At 37.6% G+C, this 18733-nt stretch overlaps 1 protein-coding gene across 1 annotated transcript; it reads right to left on the reverse strand.

The window, feature by feature from the left end:
* Window positions 1-1988: 1988 nt before the first annotated feature.
* LOC143891020 (zinc finger BED domain-containing protein RICESLEEPER 2-like) lies at window positions 1989-17405 on the reverse strand. Its single transcript, XM_077395679.1, has 4 exons — window positions 17268-17405; window positions 4055-4144; window positions 2127-3432; window positions 1989-2017 (listed from the first exon to the last, which is right to left on the reverse strand). Exons 1-4 carry the CDS (start codon window positions 17403-17405, stop codon window positions 1989-1991), a joined length of 1563 nt encoding a protein of 520 aa, XP_077251794.1.
* Between the last annotated feature and the right edge of the window lie 1328 nt (window positions 17406-18733).

Raw genomic sequence — 18733 nt, forward strand, 5'->3', positions numbered from 1 at the left:
TTTATACACGTCCATTTTACCTCCACAAATCGTAGGGTTGGGATGATCCTATGGATCTGATTTTTTGTGGACACCCTATCTATGTGAGGACCATTCAAATGAATTGTTTGGATCACCCAAACAATATGGGCCCCCACTATATTTTAAGCTAGTGTGTAGGTAACTTACCTACACAAGTGTGTAGGAAATGTTCTCTCTCTCTCTCTCTCTCTCTCTATATATATATATATATATATATATATATATATATATATATATATATATGAGAAAACGGTTCCTACACATATGTGTAGATAAGTTATCTACACACTAGCTTAAAATACATTGGGGGCCACATTATTTGGGTGATCCAAACCATTCATATTTAAGGCCCTCACATAGATAGGGTTAGGGGTGGACATGGTTCGGTTCGGTTCGGTTCTGGGTTATCCCAGAACCGAACCACCAACGGTCGGTTCCCAGGTTCTGGAACCAGAACCGAACCAGGTGAACCTGGAACCGAACCGAACCAGAACCGAATTTAATCGGTTCGGTTCGGTTCTGGTTCTGCAACAGTAACAAAAAGAGACCATGTCACTTAGACAATGAAGACTTGTAGTCTTGCTGCGGTTATCATTTGTAATAGTAATACAGTTTAGAGATTTTATACTGTGTATGGCAGCACAAGCACGTGCTAGGCAAAATAAATAGTGGGGCACACATTATTTGGGTGATCTAAACCGTTCATTTGTTGGACCATGATGTAGATACTAGATAGGGTGTGCCACTGTGCCCAGAATATCTTTTTTTTAAAGATTCTATTGAGTTGTTTTAGCAGTTCACACTTCACAGTTTATATGTGCCCCCCGTAGGATGATAGTAACCATTGATCCGTGCAGGTTTTTATACTCTTCCGTCAATTTTAAAACCCCACAGATCGAAGGGCTAGGAACATCCTGTGGAGAAGATTTTTTGGGCACACCCTATCTACATCATGGCCTAACAAATGAATGGTTTGGATCACCTAAAAATGGGGCCCAATTGTTTTTGGGGCTGCATGTGCCTGCACGGACGTCCACCATATAATTTATCTGCAATTTAATAGTGTCGGAAGTGCCATTATCAGAATAAGTGTGTGCGGCATCATTTGAAACGGCCCCCAAAACCAAAGGAACAAAATCCGTGTTGTTTAGTTAGACATATTGAAACCAAATTAACCTGAAATACATCCTCATGGCTCATACTAAACACTTAGACATATTGAAAGAGACCATGTCATTGAAAGGTTAAAAAGGTTAAAAGAGACCAACCATGTCAAATGCCACATTTATACAAATACAAACCTATTAGAATTCAAGAGATAAGCCATGTATATCTAAACCACCTTCAGGTTTGATTAATGTACAAACCTGTTAAAGAATAGAAACCAACCATGTAAAAGAGTCAATGACCAACCAAAGGCCACCTTTATACAAATACAAACCTGTTAGAATTCAAGAGACCAACCATACAAATACAAACCTGTGAGAAGTACAACAAAATCCAAACCATCCAATTTCCAAACCACTTAAGACCCAAAAATAAAACAAGATACAACACCACCACCTCTTCTCCACCTAAAAGAGTAGTCAAGACTCAAGATATAGTCACAACCCAACATAGCATCTAAAGTCTAAGCATCCTAAGCCATCAAACTTCAAACTTCAAAGTTGAAACTTGAAACCACAAAAAGATATAACATGCAAATGATCCAAATCGAAAAGAGGGAAAAATAAAAAGAAATTCCATCCAATCCTCCAATGTCCAAGCTCGCACTTCTTTGCATCATTTTTTCCTCTGATCCATAGATATTCTGAAAAAAATAACATAAATTTAGTATATTAGTATCTGAATAATAAATTAAATATTGCAAGATAAACTTTCTGAAGCAATAAAATTATTTAAATTTAGTTATGTTGAAGCCATTTACCATAAAAAACATGAGTGAAGTGGCATTTCGACTTTCAAGGTCAATCCAAAGAAAATTCCGTACTATCAACTGCAAAGGTATAATATAAATCAAATTTTGATGAAAATGAAAATTTTTGTGAGCTTCCTACAATTAATTATAACATAATAATTGAGTTAACATTAAAAAAAAATGTTACCTAATTCAAATTCTTCAAGTTCATCTAGCTGTTCTTCTATTTCAATAGGGAGTGGCGAAGCCCGTAACCAATCCTGTCCACAAATCAAGCACTCCACTAACTTAGGGGTTAGAGAACTGCGAAACTGATCAAGAATACGACCTCCGGTGCTGAAAGCAGACTCTGAGGCAACAGTGGATACGGGAATAGCTAGAACATCTCTTGCTATTTGGGAAAGAATTTTGTATCTAGAACTATTCACTTTCCACCAATTCAATATTTCAAATTTTGGGTCTTGAGTTTCACATCCTTCCTCTAAGTATCTATCCACCTCAGACTTAGCATCCTCACTCTCCTTTTCTTTTAAGAATGCAACAAACTCTGAGTCAACAAACTCCGATTCAACAACCTCCATGTCATTTATATTCTGAACTGTACTAGTAGTGGGCGGTGAGGAAATAGATTTGTAATGCACAAAGAGACGATGTAATGCTCCACCTACTCTATTAGTGAGTGCACTAACCTTATCCGAAGTATAAAGTTTAGAATAACAAAATTTAACATACTTCAATTTAAATCGAGGATCCAACACCACAGCAAGCAATAACATCATGTTTACTTTATCAATGTTTCCCCAATACTTATCAAATTTTTCCTTCATTTTGAAAGCCATATTGCTCAAAAAAACATCTTCACTTTTCAACAACTCATACAACTGACGTTCAATTTTAAAAACTTCATGAAAGTATGAGTTAGATGTAACATGCAAAGATCCAGATAATCGTAGAGTAGCCTCGTAGAAAGTTTTCAAAAAATGAGTCAACACTCGAGCATTATCCCAATCTTCAAAAGTAGGAGACCCATCTTTCAACTCTGTCACAAAAAGTACATCTTCATCTTCAAGCCTTTCAAAAGCTTTTCTAAATTTCAATGCAGTTTCCAACATAAGATAAGTAGAGTTCCATCTAGTTGGGACATCTAGGCAAAGAGAACTCTTACATGTGATTCTCTCTTTCTCCACACAAGACTTGAATCTTCCCAATCTAGATGGAGAACTCCTAATGTACCTTACTGCCCCACGAATTCGAGAAATCGATTCGATGACCTCATTTATCCCATCTTTGACAATCAAATTTAATATGTGTGCACAACATCTCATGTGAAAGAACTCACCATCTAAAATGAAACCATTTCTATTAGAAATTTTTTTCTTCAAATATCCAACAGCTGTATCGTTTGAACTTGCATTATCTACTGTAATTGTGCACACATTTTCTATACCCCATTGTATCATGCATGACTCGACAGCTTGTCCTATTGCCTCACCCTTATGACTAGAAATGATACAAAAGTTTATTATTCTCTTATGCAATTTCCAATCATGATCAATGAAATGGGCTGTAAGGCACATATAGGAAAGATTTTGTAAAGAAGTCCATGCATCTGTTGTCAGGGAAACTCTTTGGTTTGTTTTATGCAACAAGTCCTTCATTTTTTTTCTCACTGGCATACAATGCCAAACAATCTCTAGCCACTGTTTGACGGCCAACTAACTTAAATCTAGGTTGCATGACACTACAAAAATACCGAAAACCCTCTCGTTCCACAAACCTAAAAGGTAATTCATCAATTATGATCATCCTAGTGAGTGCCTCTCTACACAATTCTTGATCGAATTTCCATGCAACAAGACTACTATCTCCTCCCTCTTGTGACACTGATTGATATGAGGAAAGAAGCTTTTGCCTCTTGTCTTGAAAATTGGGATACTTAGGACAATTTCTAAAATGCTTTCATAATGTACTAGTCCCATAACTACTACTATATGTATAAGCACTTTTGCAATAATTACATATTGCCTTTTCAGGTTTCCCCTCTTCCGTATTCAGGACTTTAGTAAAGTGCACCCACACCTCAGATATAATAGCCTTTTTTTTAGTGGGGCATACCTTTGTAGATTGAGAGCTGACTTCCTCAGTAGGATTTGAACCTCCACCAACTTCGGCATTAGGATTGTAGGTGTCTCCCATACTTGACATCTAATAAGAAATAAAAACAATAAAAAAATTAATATCCCATACATGGGTACTACATAGTATATACAATGCTAGACAGTCGGTGTATGATCAATTTACTAATATGTGCACATTTTTTTCTGCAAGCATCACTTATAAAACCCTAAACTAGGATTAATAATGGTGTGACCTCAACACAAAACCCTTTTAGATTAGATGCAAAAGGGTTTGCAAAAGGCCCTATTTGTTTCAGATTGATGAAAATAGAGATGTCTCATATTCCAAAAGGCCCTGTTTGTTTCAGATTTTTGCAACTGAGTGTTGCCCCAAAACTGATTATTGGACTCCAAATTACGTTTAATTTGGAGTCCATTAATCGGTTTATGCCTTTGTGGTCCACAAACGGCTGCAAAAATCTGACACGAACAGGGCCTAAGAAATAAAAGGGCTTCAATGTTTTAAAAATCAAAGAAAAAAAGGGGGATTTCAATCAGTTCTCAAAATCAAAACAAAAATTAAAGGTAGTATCATCAATCGGTTCTCAAAATTCAAAGAAAACAAATAGGGTTTCAATCGGTTATCAACATCTATTTTTTTCTTTTTTTCTTGGTTTTTCCCTATAAACCACCTTCCTGGAAGATGTGTCTGATAAACCTATATAATGGTATATGCACGATCCCAACCCAAGACATATATTTATTGATGTACTGAAACAAGGCAAAAGAGAATCATACACCTTAGGGCATGATTCTTCAATAAAAAAAGCCTCTGAATCTTCAAGATGGGTCATGTTGACTATGATTAAAACACAAAAATAAACCACAGACCATGACTCTTGGGGATGAAAGCCTTGTCAACACCACGTGACTAACAGTGTCCAAGCATTGCATTACAAAACCTTAAAAGTAGAATCTAGAATAAGCAATAATCGGTGCAAGAGGGCAAAGGGAAAAGGGTAACGGAGGTGATAAACCACACTCTCCTTATATTAGAAATAGCTTATTAATGTCTCAGATAAATAGCTTATAAATAAAAATTACACCAAGAAGAAAGAAAAATGAAGAAATCGACACATACCTTCCTCTTCTTCTTCTTCTTCTTCTTTTTCGTCTTCACCACGCCGGTCGGACGGACGGACGGAGGTGGGTGGAGGCGCAGCAGAAAGTCGAAACAGGAAAGGGATGGGTTTTGCAAAAAAATAAATCTAGGGTTTTCTTTTGTCTAACTTAATTTCTTTTGAATGATATTAGCCTCAAAATTGATATCAACAACCCCCTTTTTTGTTAAAGAATTAACAAATTCTTAGCCTAAAAAATGATATCAACACCCCCCTTTTTGTTAATATTACAAAATGATATAATGAAGTGCCGGTTCGGTTCGGTTCTCGGTTCCCGGTCCCCAGACCCAGAACCGAACCGAAATCCATCGGTTCCCAGTTCTGGGAACCAGAACCGAACCATCATTTCACAGAACCGAACCGAACCGAACCGAAGCAGCCGGTTCGGTTCGGTTCTTCGGTTAAAACTGGAACCATGTCCACCCCTAGATAGGGTGTCCACAAAAAATCAGATCCATAGGATCATCCTAACCATTCGAACTATGGAGGCAAAAAATGGACTAATTTGTGAAGGTTTAAAGACATCAATTTTACCTCCACAAATCGTAGGGTTGGGATGATCCTATGGATCTGATTTTTTGTAGACACCCTATCTATGTGAGGGCCTTTAAAATGGATGGCTTGGATCACCCAAACAATGTGGGCCCCACTGTATTTTAAGCTAGTGTGTAGAGAACTCTTTACACATATGTGTAGGAACCGTTTTCTCTCTCTCTCTCTCTCTCTATATATATATATATATATATATATATATATATATGGCGATGATTTTTTCAGCCCCTGTAGGACCATGCGCCCCGATTTGATGTCAAAAAGCGTTATAGTCTACAACAATTCACGTGAAAAGGTGGGCGCATAATCCTACAGGGGGTGAAAAATCATCTCCCCATATATATATATATATATGTATGAGAAAACATTTCCTACACACTTGTGTAGGTAAGTTACCTACACATTAGCTTAAAATACAGTGGGGGCCCACATTGTTTGGGTGATCCAAACCATTCATTTGAATGGTCCTCACAGAGATTGGGTGTCCACAAAAAACCAGATCCATAGGATCATTCCAACCATTCAAACTATGGAGGCAAAAAATGGACTAATTTGTGAAGGTTTATACACGTCCATTTTACCTCCACAAATCGTAGGGTTGGGATGATCCTATGGATCTGATTTTTTGTGGACACCCTATCTCTGTGAGGACTATTCAAATGAATGGTTTGGATCACCCAAACAATGTGGGACCCCACTGTATTTTAAGCTAGTGTGTAGGTAACTTATCTACACAAGTGTGTAGGAAATGTTCTCTCTCTCTCTCTCTCTCTCTCTATATATATATATATATATATATATATATATATATATATATATATATATATATATGAGGAAAGTGTTGATGAGCTTAAGCTCACCAAACTTATGGTGAGCTTAAGCGCCCAATCACATTGGGGCCTACTTTGTTAGGATGATCCAAAGCATTCATTTGAAAGGCCCTTACATAGATGGGGTGTGTACCAAAAATCAGCTCCATAGGATCATCCTAACCCATCCATTTATGGAGGTCAAAATGGACAGACATTATTTGTCCACAAATCTGCCCATTTTTGTCCTCCACAAATGGAGGGGTTAGGATGATCCTATGGAGCTGATTTTTGGTACATACCCTATCTATGATAGGGTCTTGCAAATGAATGGTTTGGATCACCACAGAAAATGTGGGACCCATGTGATTGGGGCGCTTAAGCTCACCAACACTTTCCTATATATATATATATATATATATATATATATATATATATATATATATATATATATATATATTGTGCGGTCGACCGCACCAAGCTTAGTTGCGGTCGAGGGCCCCAAACTCATGTGGGCCCACTTTATTAGGATGATCTAAATCATTCATTTGAAAGACCCTTACATAGATGGGGTATGTACAAAAAATCAGCTCCATAGTATCATCCTAACCCATCCATTTGTGGAGGTAAAAATGGACAGACATCGTTTGCCACAAATCTGTCTATTTTTTCCCTCCATTTTTGGAGGGGTTAGGATGATCTAATGGACCTGATTTTTTGTACACACCCTATCTATGATGGGGCCTTGCAAATGAATGGTTTTGATCAGCACAAAAAATGTGGGACCCATGTGTTTGGGCCCTCGACCGCACCTAAGCTTAGGTGCGCTCGACCGCACACTCCTTTTCCTCTCTCTCTCTCTCTCTCTCTATATATATATATATATATATATATATATATATATATATATATATATATATATATCAGCAAAGTGTTGGTGCACTTGAGTGCACCAAAAAAATGGTGCTCTCAAGTTGTTATAACGCCTCCCATTGGTTTAAATGTTTGGGTCCCACATACATGAACCAATGGGAGACGTTATAACAACTTGAGCGCACCAACGTTTCTCTCTCATATATATATATATATATATATATATATAGAGAGAGAGAGAGAGAGAGAGAGAGAGAGAAAGAGAGAGAGAGAGAGAGCAATTCCTGTGTTCGAGTGCAGGAAACAAGGGTGGAACCACAGTTTTTGGTGATCCTAAGCATTCATTTGAAAGGCCCCATCATGAATGGGGTGTGTACCAAAAATCAGCTCCATTGGATCATCTCAGGGTGTCCATTTGTGGGGGGAAATGGACATATACTGTTTGTCTTGCCCATTTTTTGACCCCACAAAAGGAAGGGTTAGGATGATCCAATGGGGCTTATTTTTGGTACACACCCCATCCATGATGGGAGCCTTTCAAATGAATGCTTAGGATCATCCAAAAAAATGTGGGCCCACCATGTTTCCTGCACTCGAGCACATATAAGCTTATCTGTGCTCGAGCACAGGAACTATTTCTCTCTCTCTCTCTCTCTCTCTCACACACACACACACACACACACACACACACACAGGAAATGGTTTTTGAGCCGCTGCTCAGATAAGCTTATCTGAGTAGAGCTCATAAACCATAGGGGCCCTCATTTTGGGGTGATCCTAAGCATTCATTTGGAAGGCCCCATCATGGATGGGGTGTGTACCCACATTTTGAGGTGAGCTCGAGCTTAGAGAAGCTTATCTGAGCTCGAGCTAAAAAATAATGCAGACCCACATTTTGGGGTGATCCAAAGCATTCATTTGAAAGGCCTTTATATAGATAGGCTGTCCACAAAAAATCAGGTGGTTAGGATCATCCTAACCCTTCCATTTGTGGAGGGTAAAATGGGCAGATTCGTAGAGAAATATCATCTGTTCCATTTTTCCTTCCACTTTGGGATGGGTTAGGATGATCATATGGACCTAATTTTTGGTACACACCATATCTATGTAAGAGCCTTTAAAATGAATGCTTTGTATATAGAGGAAAGTGTTCCTGAGCTCGAGCTCAGATAAGCTTATCTGAGCTCTAGCTCAAAAACACATGTAGCCCCTCATTTTTGGGGGCATCCAAATCAGTCATTTGGAAGGCCCTTCCATGGATAAGGTGTTTACCAAAAATCAGATCAATAGGATCATCCTAACCCAATCAAAGGTGGAGGGGGCAATGGACAGACACTGTGTGTCCATGTTTCTGCGCATTTTTTTTCTTCATAAATGGCAGGATGATCCTATAGGGCTGATTTTTGGTACACACCCTATCTATGGAAGGGCAGATTTCTGTAGGTTTATACACGTCCATTTTTAACTCCACAGTTCATAGGGTTAGTATGATCTTATCAAGCCGATTTTTTGGGCACACCCTATCTATGTGAGGGGCCATCAAATGAATGCTTTGGATCACCCAAACAATGTGGTCCCAACTGTTATTTTAAGCTAGGGAGTAGATAAGTTATCTACTCCAAGGAGTACCTACTCTTTTCCCATCTATATATATATATATATGTATGTTAGAGGAATTAGGTCAAGCAAGAGATTGCTTGAAGCATTACACCCAAGGTATCTAATTTGAAATACCAAGTTTGTTGCCTCCAGCCCCTAGATATAGAGATACACTAGGGTTTTAATAGGTTAATGGGCTCTAGCCCAAATAGGCCCACTACACCAGTCCATTATCTTATTGGGTTTGTATTAGAACATACATGGGTTATATTATATACCCAACAATCTCTTCCTATGTTCTACATATAGCACAATCCAATAGATAGTTAATGTGATGTCCAAACAAAATTATTGAATCATCCATATCACCATATCAATAAAGATCTGTAATCCAACTGAAAACAAAAATACTTTAAAGAATAACCAAGAGTTTTAGAAATAATCTAAACTCAAACATAAGCAGTTTCACATGTAGGTGAACTATTTAATCAACTGAAAAGAAAATAATAGTTCTCACTGCTCTATAAGGATTCACTCATCAAGTAAGTCATCCTCATCAAGATCCAAATTGAGGCAATCTCCTCAATTTTCGTCAATTCCTGTAAATTACCAAATATGAATTTCATTAAAAATGAATCCAATCATTTTTGTATTTTACTAAAAGTATCTAGTTCTACAGAAGAACTTAGTACAATTTCATAATGGCTGAAAAAATAAATATCAATATCAATAAGTATCAATGTCAAGTTTCAATCAAGAACAAGACCTAAACAGTTTCTTTACAAAGAACCATTCCATGTTTCCATTTGGAATGTTACAGGCATCATATCCAAATTGAGTTAAGCTGTATCATCAAGTTTGGAATGAAACAACCTTTCCCAAGAAGGACATGTCATCAAATGTGGAATGACATAAAGACAACTGTAAACATCATTGAAACATATCAAGTGCTTATCTTGGCCAAGATAGGGAGATTCAAAAAATTTAAAATAATATGAATGTAGGTTAAGACACGTCTACACAGTCTTTAACCCCATCTCCCCCACAGTTTTGAATATTCGATCTTTATTCAGTTCCTTCGTAAGAGCATCGGCCATATTATCCTTCGATCTCACATCAACCAAAGTGATAATACCTCGTTCTATAAGATAATTCAGCGTGGCATGTTTCAGCCTGACATGTCTCCTCTTACCATTAAAGAGTGAGTTTTTCACAACTGTAATTGTAGCTTGATTATCACAGAACAAACTTAAAGAGTTAATCTTTAAATGGGTCAATGGAATGTCCAGGATCAGATCACTTATCCACTCTGCTTCGTCTCCTGTAGAAGCTAAAGCATAAAGTTTCGATTCCATAGATGACAGAGCAATACAAGTCTGTCTCTTTGACTTCCATGCAACAGCGGCTCCACCCAGTGTAAATACATAACCACTGGTAGATTTACTGTCTCCTAATTCTGAGCCCCATGATGCGTCAGAATATCCTTCCAGGATAGGAGGATGGCCATCATAACATAGAGCATATCCTTGAGTACCCTTAAGATATCTCATAAGCCTCATAAGGGCATTCCAGTGCTCATGGCCAGAATTACTAGTGAAACGACTCAGCATGCCAACTGTAAAGGCTATGTCTGGCCTAGTGCAAGTCATAGGATACATGAGACTACCAATCAGTTTAGAATAATCTAACTGATTCACACTGTCTCCTTCATTAGAGATCAACTTCTTGGTATAATCAAATGGTGTCTCAATCGGTTTACACTAATTGTATCCCCATGTAGAAAGTAGTTTTTCAATATAATGGGCTTGACTAAGAGTAATCCCTTGCCTGTCAAAACTTACTTTCATACCAAGAATGGTGTCAACCACACCAAGATCTTTCATGTAGAATTCTTTAGCCAAAGTGGATTTCACGTCACTCACTACAGAGAGATCGGAACCAAGAATCAACATATCGTCTACATACAAGCAAATAATCGCAACCTTATTCGACATAGAACGAAAGTAAAGGCATTTATCTAAGTAACTGGTCTGAAAACCAAAGCTCTTTACTACCTTGTCAAATTTTTGATGCCACAATTTAGGTCTTGTTTAAGACCATACAAAGATTTGTGTAACTTACAAACTTTTTTCTCGAAACCTTCCATGACAAATCCTTCAGGTTGGTTCATGTAGATTTCCTCTGTGAGGTCTCCATTAAGGAAAGCTGTTTTTACATCCATTTGATGCACAACATTCTTCTCAATAGAAGCCAAAGCAAGAAGAATTCTTATCATTGCCAAATGACAGACCGGTGAGTAAACATCAAATTAGTCTATCCCACTTGCTTGAGTATAGCTCTTAGCTACTAAACGTGCTTTATACCGAGCTATGGATCCGTCAGGATTAAGTTTCTTCTTCAAAATCCACTTACAGCCCACAGTCTTAGCCCCTTTTGACAAATTGACTAGCTGCCAAGTTTGATTTTGTAACAGAGAGCTCATTTCATCATCAATGGCTTCTGCCCACAACAAAGAGTCCCTAGATCTCATCGCTTCCTTATAGGTTGACGGATCATTCTCTACATGGTAGGTCACAAAGTCCTCACCAAAGTTCTTGGGTACTCTATCTCTTGTAGAAACTCTTAAAGGTTCTGATTTAGAAATCAGTGTAGGACAGGTGTCAGAAATATTTTGTTCAAACTCTACATGTGATTTTGTAACCATCTCAGTATCGCCAAGTAGGTTCAAACCATGATCTCTGAGAAATTTATTCTCAAAGAATACTACATCTCTAGATTCTATAACCAAATTGGTAGATAGATCCAAAAACCGATCAGCAGCAAACCAATCAGCAGCACTATCTTCTGCACTACCTAGATAAACACAAGTGTTGGTTCTAGGTCCTACCTTAGGTCTCCGAGGGTCTTGTATCCTCACATAAGCAATACAACCCCAAGTCTTCAGAGTGTCATTTCTACAAGGATGTTTATGCCATAACTCATAAGGAGTAGAGGTCAACTTAGAGTGTGGTACTCTATTCAGGATGTGATTTGCAGTTAAAGCTGCTTCTCCCCAATAGCTAGTAGGCATGCCAGCTGTTAATAACATAGAGTTTAACATTTCAGTTAACGTCCTGTTCTTACGTTCAGCTATGCCATTAGATTGAGGTGAGTAAGGAGCAGTAGTCTCAAGTATTATGCCCTGAGAGGCACAAAATTTCTTGAACTCTGTCAAAGTGTATTCTCCTCCTCTATCACTCCTAAATCGCTTAATTTTCAAGTTCAATTGATTTTCAACACGATTCTTGGAAATTTTAAATTTATCAAAAGCTTCATCTTTCGATTTTAGGAGATAAATATGACAATATCTAGAAAAATCGTCTATAAAAGTGATTAAATACTTCCGACCACCTCGAGTAGTGAAACTTTTAAAGTCACAGAGGTCAGAATGTATTAACTCAAGAAGTTGTGTGCTCCTAGAAACCGAACGAAAATGTTTTCTAGTGATCTTGGTTTGTGCACACACTTCACATCTGTCAAATCTAATCGATGTATCTAAAGGTATATTATGAGTTTTAGCAAGTGTGATAATTTTCCTATTGTTCACATGTCCCAATCTAGTGTGTAACAACTTAGGATCAATCAAAGTGAAACTAACCTGACTAACAGTTTCATTTGCTAAACTCAATCTATTCATACCATCGATTAAGAACACACAACCAAAATAATAAGAGTTAACAATTAAAGTTACTCTACCACCCAAAAAAGATGAACACATGCCAGCATTGTCTAAAAGACTAATAGAAATTAAATTCTTTTGAATAGCAGGAACTACTTTAACATTTTTTAAAGTTAGTACTTTACCTGAAGAAACGACCAGGTTCGCAGTTCCAGTGTGAGTCACTTCTACCTCAGCTCCATTAGCCACTGTAAAAGTCTGTAAGCCCAAGGGTCTACTCTCCTATCTTGTTTTGATGATTCTAAACATAATTGATTGTGTTTTTGAATACTAATCAATTTGCTTTGAAGTGTTGTGTTTAAGATAGGATTGATCATTGAAGAAACCAACACACAACATGGTCATGCTTGGAGATATCCCATACAAGAGTCAAAGGAGCTAAGTGAAGCTCACCTCATCTCTCAAGCAAAGCATACACAAGATGGAAGATCAATTGAAGACCAAGACTAAAGAGAAGTTGAAGATTGCATAGGTATCATTGTACATCCTTTCTCTTTAGATTTCCAAGTCAAGGCAAAGTGTTTTCAACTTGTTTTTCAAAGAACACTTAAGAACTTAAAATGCATTAGTGAATGGTTATGTGGTGGACCAACATGTTGGGACCTTCATAAACATTCCAAAATAACCATAGGAGTTGAGTTCCAAAAGCTAAAAATCAAATTTGCAATAAAAATCAAAAAGTGCGGATTTTTAGGCTTCTCGGAACTCCGAGAATTTTTCTCGGAGCTCCGAGCTCGGAACTCCGAGAAAAGGTCCAGTAGCATCTTGACACTTTCTCGGAACTCCGAGACAATTTCTCGGAACTCCGAGAAATGGTCCAGTAGAAATTTTATTTCTTCTGGCCGTTGTCTCGGAACTCCGAGAATATTTCTCGGAACTCCGAGAATTCTCGGAACTCTGAGAATGGTTCTCGGAACTCCGAGAATTCTCGGAACTCCGAGAATGGTTCTCGGAACTCCGAGAACCTCGCGACAGACTAAAAAATAGCCGTTGGGATTCAAATTAATTGTTGGTTTTTGATATGTCCACCCCCAAACGGTCATATTCTTTGGTGTGGTTATATATACAACATGTAGAGAAGTTTTTCACTCTCTCTTGATCTTTGAAAAACATCCTTAAGCATCAAAAACATTTGCAATCCATTTTAGCTTGAGTTTTTTGTTTTTCATCCCAAACTTGCCTTTCACTTGTGAATCTTTTGAGTTTGGATATAGTAGTGCTTTCACTTGCAAATCACCATCTTTGAAGAGCAATCAAGGGTCTACAAAGAGCATCAAGCTTTCAAGAAGAAGCCAAGCTATTCTCTTTCAAATCTAGTGTAGGTGGCTAGGGCATTCCCTTTTTAATTCCCTAGAGAGCAACCGCTTAGAACTCGGCGGAGAAGGAGAGTCTTTGTAAAGGTGTAAGGGCATCCTTGTTTAATATCCCTTGGATTTGTAACCGCCTCGGAGCCGGGCATCGTGGAGGTCTCCTATAGTGGAATCCCTCAAGTGCGACCTTGAGTAGAGTGGAGTAGGCCGTTGGCCGAACCACTATATATCGGTGTGTCAATTTCTCACTCTTGCATTTCCATTATTGTTTTGGTTTGGCATTTCACTTTGTTCTTTCAATTATATTTGCACTAACCAAATATTTATTTAAGTGAAGAAAAATTCCAATTAGGGTTTATAGATAATTTTCAAAAGGCCTAATATTGAGTTAAATTCAATTCACCCCCCCTCTTGAGTATTTCAAAGTCTCTTTCACGCCAACAACATCCGTAAGTAGTTTATTTGAGTTGCAAACATGGCAGGTGGCTCTTGTATCTAACCACCAGTCTGAAGGAGTACTGGCCTTACCGTTGCCCAACATAGCAACAAAACTCTTAGGCTCAGCCTTGCCCACCATCATATGAGCTTCCTTCTGTGGTGTGTCAGATTTAGGCTTCTTAGGTTGTTTACACTCTACAGCAAAGTGACCCCATTTTCCACAGTTGTGGTACTTGCCCTTCTTTTTCTGAAAGATAGTCTTTTTGGCCTCCAACTTGGGATGTTCACTTTTAGGTGACTTGAATTTTTGAGGAAATTTCTTGGGATATGTTACCGTGTTAGAAACAGACTGTTGCTGTCTAACCATCTCCAAGTTATTCCTGGCTCGATTCTCATCTTTGATTCGAATGAATCGTTTGAGATCATCCAGTCCCACTTGCACCTTTTTCCGATACATCTCGGTTTTGAAAGAGTGCCATGCAGATGGTAACTTGTATATGATTGCACCCACAAGAAACGAATCACAGACAACTATTTTCTCATTATGCAACTTAGATGTCAAATTCTCTAGATCAGTGACTTGATGAGTGATTTCCTTGTCCTCTTGAAACTTAAAATCCATGAATTTTTCCACTAGATGGGTCTTGGACAATTCCTCCTCCTTCTTGAATTGAGCATCTAAGTTGTCTCATATTGCTTTAGCAGTGTTATATTTACTATAGGTTTCTGTAAGACGATCTGAAAGACAATTCAACAAGTAGTCTTTGCAGAAATCCTCATCTCTAAGCCATTGAGATTCATCAACTTCTTCATCCGTCTCAGCAAATGTACTCAAAATGGTGTAAAAACAATTCATATATTTTAGACCGAATTGAGTCTTTTGCTTCCATGAATTAAACTCAGACCCACCAAAGGATTGAAGTTTGACCATCTCAAACGGAATAATGTTCTTATCCATTGTATATTTGTAGAGGAAATAAAATTAGAAAGAGTGCACCTGATTTGCGAATCGTGAGAACCGAATCGAAGATGATCTCCAAGAACTGAATCCAAGCTGAATCCAAGACAAGCCTCTGCCAATTCGTGATTGCAGAATTTTCTCTAAAAAAGGAATACAATTCGTTCACGATTGTTTCCTTTTTGTATCCGACACAAACACAGCCGAGAGAGGGATGCCAGCTATCAAAGATCCCTTTGGAACCCCAAGGTCGAGAGCTCTCCTCCACAATCGTGAGATCCTACCCGGATTTGAAATAACTGCCGTGAGTGAATTTAATATTGAAAACCAATATAAAATATCCACGAGAGAGTCACCAATTTGGTGGCTGAATAACTTAATTCTTCCAAGCGAGAGAGAACGTGGGTTCTGTTTGAACAAGTGAGATGGCTTCTAATCACCAACCAAGAAAGGAAGTGATTCTTTATATGTTTCTTCCAAGTTCCAACAGATGTCTCTATTAGATGAAAAAACCCACGTCAATGAAGCAGACGAGTTGACGTGTCTATGGGATCAAAATTGAGATGTCTCTATAGGATCAATGAAGCAGACACATGTCTCTATGGGATCAAAATTGAAACGAGTTATTGGGATGCAATCTCACAAACGGTGTTCAGAAACCCTAGCACGTGAGATAAGATATTAAACACACGGTTTCACTGAAAGATCCTCAAATCGGTTTTGCAGATTTGTGAAACCCCAACTTCATGAGAAACCTGCAATTCGAACTCCAAGAAGATAATAGCAAACGAAATTGGGGTAATGCTAATGCTTCAAGATTGGTAGAGGAATTAGGTCAAGCAAGAGATTGCTTGAAGCATTACACCCAATGTATCTAATTTGGAATACCAAGTTTGTTGCCTCCAGCCCCTATATATAGAGATACACTAGGGTTTTAATAGGTTAGTGGGGTCTAGCCCAAATAGGCCCACTACACCGGTCCATTATCTTATTTGGCTTATATTAGAACATACATGGGTTATATTATATACCCAACAATATATATATATTATATACCCAACAATATATATATATATATATATATATATATATATATATATATATATATATTTGTTTCGAGCAATCCACCATTTTTAGCCACTTTCCTTCATTTCCTATGACCCTGTTTGTCACGATGAAATGGGTTTTCTCGGGGAAAGTAAGTGGAATCTGATGAGTTCTAAAACTCATTCAAAATATCAAAGCTAATTTTGACAAATAATCCACACCAAAAACTTAGGGAAATGATTTCAGTGCTCCAATGTTTTGATAAACATGCGCTCCACTTGTTTGTCGTGTAGTATTTAAGGGCTTAAGTGCTTTTTGAGAATCGTAATATTCCTCTGACAACCCGTTAAATACTACACGACAAAGGTTGGAGCGCATGTTTATCAAAACATTGGAGCGCAGAAATCATTTCCCAAAACTTAATATCAATAATGGGAGTTAAAAAGGACCACCTAATAAAGGATTTAAATATTAAAAAAAAATAGAACATCTACAATTTGCTATCACAACTGAGCTTCCATGACCGCAGATATTAGCTCAACATATATGTATGTCTGCTCACAAAGGACAAAGAGTCATTGATTAGATTCATGGGCGTTCCTATGAGGAAGCACTTATGCTACTAGAACTTATGCCTTATCGAGCATCTTATCCCATTTATAAATTGTTGAATGAGATTGAGGATGGACACACTCGCTTTATGTTAAAAAAAACAGGGAAACCAACCTTGGTAAGAAGTAAAAAGAAAGCGCTTTGCTTTCTCAATGATGAACCAATTTGATTAGTAGGTGCAGGGATAGCAGAGACAGAGATCAACTCTTCGTAAGCAGATAGGACAGTTGGCCTCCTACTAACAAAGGCCATCAACAAAAATTAACCATTCGTAAGTAGAGGGAATTGGAGCAGAGCAATTGCATTTGACCTAGTTGAGTAACTCTCAACAGCCATAGGTAGCTAACAATTACAGGAAACTAATAGCATCAAGTTCAACGTAGAGATCCAATTTATAGCAAGGCCTACCTTTTTCTTACTATAAAATCAACCTTCACAATCCAAAGTGCCCCTTACTATAAATATAACTGCCTATACCCATTACTAATTTTGACCATTGTAACTTCCACTTTTACCCTTATCTATTAAAAAAATCAAATCAACACTTTGTTAGCATCATTTGAGTAAGGGCATTTTTTTCATGATAACCATAGTATGCCCATTTGATAGCATCTACAAACTAAAATTCTCTTACCAAAAAATTAAATTAAGCAATTTGCTAGTTAAATATCCAATCTATTTGATTAAAATATTCAAAAAGGAAAATTTAGAAAGAAAAAAAAATTTAATTACTTGGTTAAGTAGATTTTGGTTGAGAAACCAAAATTAGAGAATTTTTGATAGCTTTCCCTATTTTTAGTTGTCACCGCTAACTTAGCATTATGTATATAGGGAATTGCTAGAGTCCATCGCAAAAGGCATTTCGCGGCTAGTTTGTCGTATGTAAGACCAGCCACCTCGTGAATGGAGACAAAAGATGGACGCTAGCAAATCCCATGTATATATGATGGTAAATGGTAAAGTTAGTTCAATAACGGTAGTACCTATTATTCCACCAAATTAAAGCTACTAATTACAAAAATAACACCCATGCTCAAGTGTGTGTGTGTCAGGGTTATCCCGAATATCACTCTTAGTATTTCCATGTATACTAAAAGTAGGGGTATATTTATCATTTTATGAAAGATATCGACATCTATATATCATTATGAAATATCATTAATGCAATGTTGTGTAATTGGCATAATATGGAGGATTATTAAGAAACTCCTTCGCTTAAAATATAGGACCCTAGTCGGGCTGGGCCGCCCAATCCGACAGGAAAACGTAAAAGAAAAAATTGATTATTTTTTTGTTATAACTATTACCAGCCACCGTGTAAGGTCGTCCAATTCATCCACTATTGGGTTGGAATGATCGTCCGGGCACCACGCCATCTTACGTTGGTACCTTACTAAGATCACCGGCAGCGATTGGTTTCACATTCACTGTTACTCTGTTGCAGCTTCCCTTGAAAATAGAATTTTAGCAGTTTTCAACGTCTTAATGCTTGAACAAGACTCTGATACCACATGTTAGTTGTTTTAAGCATGATAAACAACCCAAAACCGCCCGTTAGGGTGCTCTCAAGGTGTTGCAGT

Source organism: Tasmannia lanceolata, unplaced genomic scaffold (assembly GCF_043159265.1).
Source record: "Tasmannia lanceolata isolate RefF3 unplaced genomic scaffold, GAP_Taslan_0.1 ptg000002l, whole genome shotgun sequence".
NCBI classification, from domain to species: domain Eukaryota; kingdom Viridiplantae; phylum Streptophyta; class Magnoliopsida; order Canellales; family Winteraceae; genus Tasmannia; species Tasmannia lanceolata.

What these genes read in the sequence shown, in the direction of transcription:
- LOC143891020 (XM_077395679.1), bottom strand. Translation starts at nt 17,405, where the DNA reads ATGGCCTTTGTTAGTAGGAGGCCAACTGTCCTATCTGCTTACGAAGAG. An exon ending in TCTTTTTACTTCTTACCAAG is followed by an intron (nt 4,145 to 17,267) that starts GTTGGTTTCCCT and finishes ATTTCTTATTAG; the next exon opens with ATGTCAAGTATGGGAGACAC. An exon ending in TCAGCTCTCAATCTACAAAG is followed by an intron (nt 3,433 to 4,054) that starts GTATGCCCCACT and finishes TCTAGTCATAAG; the next exon opens with GGTGAGGCAATAGGACAAGC.